Here is a 5246-nt window from a genome sequence, read left to right as displayed (position 1 = left end):
ACCCTCTGCATATTTACCCCCAAAAAGTTTTTCATATTTTATGTTGAGCAATTCTTCCTCTAATTCTAGTGGAATTTCAAATTGATCAACCATGATGTTGACAGTATCTCTTAAAGAACCAAATCTTTTTAATTTTTTATTTATTTAATTTTTTGTTCTTCCTAACTCTAGCTTGTATTGTAAGGACTGGTGTCAACAGTGTCTCGCAGATGCCTAAACCGGAAAAATTAAGGCTCAATGGGTCCAACTAACGGAAACCACTAACTAACAGGAAATTTAAAATTTAAAATTTAAAGCAAACAAATTAAACTAAGAAAATAAAATAAAAAACCAAATAAAATAAATAATAATAAAAATATTAAACTAACAAAGCAAAATAAATGACAATAAAATAAAATGATCCAATCTATAATTTTATAAATAAAATTAATGTTGATTAAATCAGTCCCCGGCAACGGCGCCAAAAACTTGTTGACGAACTCGGCAAGTGCACCGGTCTTTGATTAATTCTTTGTTTTTCTTGATCCTTATCCTTTGCAACTGCCTTTATCCTTCTTGATTGCAATTTGTTATTCTAGTGTGAAACAACCTGAAACAACAACAAAGATTAGGATCTTATCCATTTGTTTGCAATTTACTATCTTTTAATATTTTATTAATTAACATCATATTTTTAGTTATTTTAATCATTATTTGAACTCTTTTTAACCATGAAAACATAGTGTCTTGGACACTTATCAATTATCATTTATGTACTGAATTAAGATAATCTTAATTATTTTGGTATAGTTTTAGGTGATTGAGTCGAATTTTGGCACAAAATAAACTTTATCATAAAAGTCATGTTTTCAAATATTAGAAAATCTCATTAATTTTGTCTTTCAAGCAAATTATATGACGGAATTGGATCTGAAAATCTTTATAAAATTTTTTTAATCGAAACTAAAATCACATCAATCGAATATATATATATATATATATATATATATATATATATATATATATATATTAGTACATAGAAGGGGCTAAGGCCCAAAGGAAACAAAACTACAATGAAAGGGGAGCACAATCCAGCAAGGGATCAAGCTCAGAAGGCGCTACAGGGAGCACCACGAGATTAACATCTAAGTAGAGGGCTTTCTTAGCTAGCCAATCAACACAATTATTACCATCTCTTTTAACATGAGTAAACACCATATGCCAGCTTCTGTTACACATCCGATTTATGCATGTCACCGGGTTATGAGTCGAGTAGGCAACATTAGGCTTGTTGATGGCCTGAACAGCTGTAAGACAGTCACTCTCAACTTCTAGCATAGTAGCCTTCATATCCCAAGCCATCTGGAGCCCCTTGTAAATAGCCCAAAGTTCTGCAATCATAGGGGAGCAAATACCTATCTTGTACATAAATCCTGAAATCCAGTTGCCACTGTTGTTTCTTATGAGGCCTCCGCACGCTGCTGAGGAAGAGGCAGTCTTAACAGCGGCATCCACGTTGAGTTTCCACCAACCCATTGCAAGAGCACACCAACGGGTTTGCTGAGGAGGAGGTGCAGCAATTGCCTCCCTTGAACCTGAAGGCCTACTTAGCATTACGTCTCCAATGTAATCAGATATCAGAATTAAGGGGTCATGAGGTCTGGAAAAGAAAGGGTCATGCGTATCATTATTCCTCCAAAGCCAGAGGAACCAGACTGTAGAGAAGAGGATATCATGCCAATCATAGGCTTGGGGATGGTTCCAGCCCTTAAGGAGGTTCTTCCGGGTCCAGTCTTTCAACGGTAAGGAAAGGAAATCCCGTGGAATGTTACCTGCAATCCAGGCATTCCAAATAGGCAAGGCCAGCTTGGAGTCACGCTGAACATGGGTGATATTTTCAGGGATGATGTTGCATGCATGGCAGAAAGGAGATCCTCCCCATTTGGCATTGTAGTCATTGGTTAGGATTCTGCCATGGTAGATCAACCACATAAATGAACGCAGTCTTTGAGGACCTTGCCAACTCCAGATAGTTTTCCAGATTGGATCCAGGTCAAGGGAGTTGAATTTCATAATATTCGAGTACGCATCCTTGACCACACTTCTATTATTAACGTTGTAATTCCACACCAAACGATCAGGTCCTCTGTCAACGGAGGGAGGGAGAGTAGCTCGGATATGCTGAATCAAGTCTTGTGGAAGTTGTCTAAGGAGGCTCTCAAAGTCCCAGTTACCTGACGGGACACAAAAATCCTCAACCGTAGCATCTGAGTTGCAAATATTTAGGAGCTGAGGAGCCACCTCCATGAGAGGCCTATCAAGCTGAGTCCAAGTATCCTGCCAGAATCAGATATCTTTTCCATTGCCAACCTCCCAGTTAAGCCAGGAGATGAAATCACTCCAGATTCTTCCCACTCCTTTCCAGAGGTTGGAGTCATAGGGTTGGACTTTGATAGTTCTACGAAGATCCATGCTTCTTTCATACTTAAGGACTTGGACCCAAAGGTCTTCACTATTGTTAAGGATTTTCCAAGCCACCTTGAATAAGAACGCTTCATTGTGAGCCTTCAAGTTATGAATACCAAGGCCTCCCATCTGTCTTGGTTTAGTGAGGTTCTCCCACGCAAGGAGGTGCACTCTTTTCCTTTCCACAGTGTCTCCCTACACAAAGGCCCTCTGGATATGCTCGATATTGTTGTAAACTGAGACAGGAAGGGCCCCATGCTACATGTGGTAAGTAGGGATGGTACTCAGCACCGAATTTGCAAGGGTAACTCGTCCCGCGAAGGAAAGCATGTGGCCTTTCCAACTGGATAGCCGAGCCTTTACACGGTCAATGACACTATTGTAGTTCCTCTTTCTCCCACGCCCATGATAAAGCATAGAGCCAAGGTACTTTCCTAGTGAATCAGCCACCTTGAATCCACTAGCCTGAGTAATGGCATCCTGACAGCAAGGTTCGTATTCTTGGAGAAATACATGACCGTTTTTTCAATGCTGATGGATTGGCCAGACATGTCACAGAATTTGTTGAGACAGTCCATCATCACATTTAACTGCTCTAGACTGGCTTCACCGAACAGCACAAGGTCGTCTGCAAACATTAAGTGGGAGATAAGAGGTCTATTTTTTGCTCACCTTCATAGGTTTCCAAGCCTTGCTGCTGACTGCTTCTGTTATTAGGTGGGATAACTTATCCATGCATAGAACAAAAATGTATGGCAAAATTGGATCCCCTTGCCTAATTCCCCTTGAAGGATTGAAATGATCAGAAGCACTGCCATTCCAGAGCACCTGAAACCTAGAGGAGGAGATACAAGAACCTATAATGTGCACAAGGTAGGAGGGGATACCTACTTCGGTGAGGACCTTGTTAACAAAGGTCCAGCTCAGCTTGTCATAGGCCTTGACTAGGTCTATTTTGATGGACATGATCGCCTTCTTCCCCGTCATCCTATTCATGGTATGGGTCATCTCTTGGGCAACAATGACATTGTCGTGTATAACTCTCCCTGGGACGAAGCTAGTTTGAAAGGGAGAGATAAGTTTGTTCATAAAAGGCTTTAATCGATTGACTATTGTCTTAGTGATGATCTTATAGAGGACGTTGCAGAGAGCAATCGGACGCAATTGCTCAACTCTCTCAGGCTTGTCGACTTTGGGAACAATGATGAGAAGTGTATCATTGATCCTTGTAATGTCCTCAGGTTTTTCAAAATACCCTCTGATATCCTTGCAAACCTTATTCTGGAGGAAATCCCAATTCTTTTGATAGAAAGCAGCATGGAACCTATCTGGACCATGGGCCTTATGGGGACCCATTTTCATCTCAGCAGCCTTAATCTCCACATCTGAAATATGTCTGCTAGGAGATTGTTTCTCTGTGTCCTCAAGAGGGGGCCAGTTAACAAGGGTGGTGTACCAGCCTCTAGCAGATTGGTCTTCCAATAACAGTTGGTGATAGTAGTTTGTCACCAAGCTTTTCAAGGCGTTATCATTTCTGATCCACACCCCCATACTATTCTTCAAGGGTAGGATTTTGTTCCTTCTTTTCCTAGCAACAGATGTGGTGTGGTAGAACTTGGTGTTGCGATCCCCGTCCCGAATCCAAGAGACTCTATCCTTTTGGTACCATAATTGCTCCTCAAGATCCAAGGTCTTGTCCAACTCGGTTCTTAGATCAAACTCAAGCTTCTCAAGGAAAGGGTTATGCCTTCTATCGATGCTTCGCTGAATACCTGAGAGCCTCCGCAGGATGGAAGATTTTTTACGAGAGATGATGCCAAAGGTCCTAGTATTCCAGTCTCTAAGAGTTGGGATCAGGTCAATTAGGTTAGTGGCAGTGTCTGTCTCATTCCTCCAATACTCAGAAATGACATTTTTAAACTTAGGATGCTCCAGCCAAGGGGGGAACAGCCGGAAGGGTCTCTCTTCCCACTCAGAGGTATCTTTAAACAAGGAAACTAGGATGGGATGATGGTCAGAATAAATTCTGGGAATGATATGAACCACCGCTTCATCAAACTCCATTCTCCATTGGGAGTTGGCAACAACCCTATCAAGTCTTTTAAAAACCCGCTCTAGATGAGTGAATTTGGGTCCTCTCCGGGTGAACTAGGGACCCGAGCTACCAAGGTCCATGAGGTGACAGTCATCTAACACAGAGGAAAAGGTAGCTCATCTTCTCATATCAACCGGTGCACCCCTTCTCTTCTCATTTGCAGAGGTAATCTCATTAAAGTCCTCATCGAGGATCCAAGGGGCCTTATGGAGCCCATGCAAGCGTCTGAGGTCCTCCCATAGCTCTTTACTCTTTTCGAGGTTAGGGCTAGCATATATGGGAGTGAACAAAAATGGGGTCTTATTAGGGATGGAGATCTGTAAGAGGATGAACTGCGCTCCTTTCTCAATTACCGAAACTGAAAAGGAAGACTGGTTCCACAGCACCCAGATTTCGCCAACAAAACCAACGGCTTCCACGAGGATGGAACTAGAGAACCCCAGTTTGTGGATAATTTTGGATGTCCAACTCACTCTAGGCTCCAGAAGGACAACGATGTCACACTTGTTCTTTCTGATCAAAGTTCCCATAATGTTTTTGAAACGCTGTTTTGCAGCCCCACGACAGTTCCAGACGAAAAGATTCATTGGGTACATGTGGGGGATTGAATGGACTCCTGGGTTCCATCGTACCCGTTGACCTTGATCCCTTCCGTAGGCTGACACGAGTTAATCCTAAACACATTTCTCTCAAGACTGTTGCTTCT

At 41.8% G+C, this 5246-nt stretch overlaps 1 protein-coding gene across 1 annotated transcript; it reads right to left on the bottom strand.

The window, feature by feature from the left end:
- Nucleotides 1-1047: 1047 nt before the first annotated feature.
- Nucleotides 1048-4509, bottom strand: LOC133288807 (uncharacterized). Its single transcript, XM_061486625.1, has 3 exons — nt 3118-4509; nt 2737-2925; nt 1048-2316 (listed from the first exon to the last, which is right to left on the bottom strand). The coding sequence occupies exons 1-3, from the start codon at nt 4507-4509 to the stop codon at nt 1048-1050; spliced, it is 2850 nt and encodes a 949-aa protein (XP_061342609.1).
- Between the last annotated feature and the right edge of the window lie 737 nt (nt 4510-5246).

Source organism: Gastrolobium bilobum, unplaced genomic scaffold, assembly GCF_033153095.1.
Source record: "Gastrolobium bilobum isolate Gb01-03AN ecotype WA unplaced genomic scaffold, APGP_CSIRO_Gbil_v1 utg2264, whole genome shotgun sequence".
NCBI classification, from domain to species: domain Eukaryota; kingdom Viridiplantae; phylum Streptophyta; class Magnoliopsida; order Fabales; family Fabaceae; genus Gastrolobium; species Gastrolobium bilobum.
This window is presented reverse-complemented; position numbering and strand designations above follow the sequence as displayed.

Coding starts and splice junctions, on each gene's coding strand:
- LOC133288807 (XM_061486625.1), bottom strand. CDS start 4,509: ATGGAGTTTGATGAAGCGGTGGTTCATATCATTCCCAGAATTTATTCT. Junction 2,926..3,117: donor AGGCTTGGAAACCTATGAAG/GTGAGCAAAAAA, acceptor CCTTGCTGTCAG/GATGCCATTACTCAGGCTAG. Junction 2,317..2,736: donor GAGTTACCCTTGCAAATTCG/GTGCTGAGTACC, acceptor TGATTCTGGCAG/GATACTTGGACTCAGCTTGA.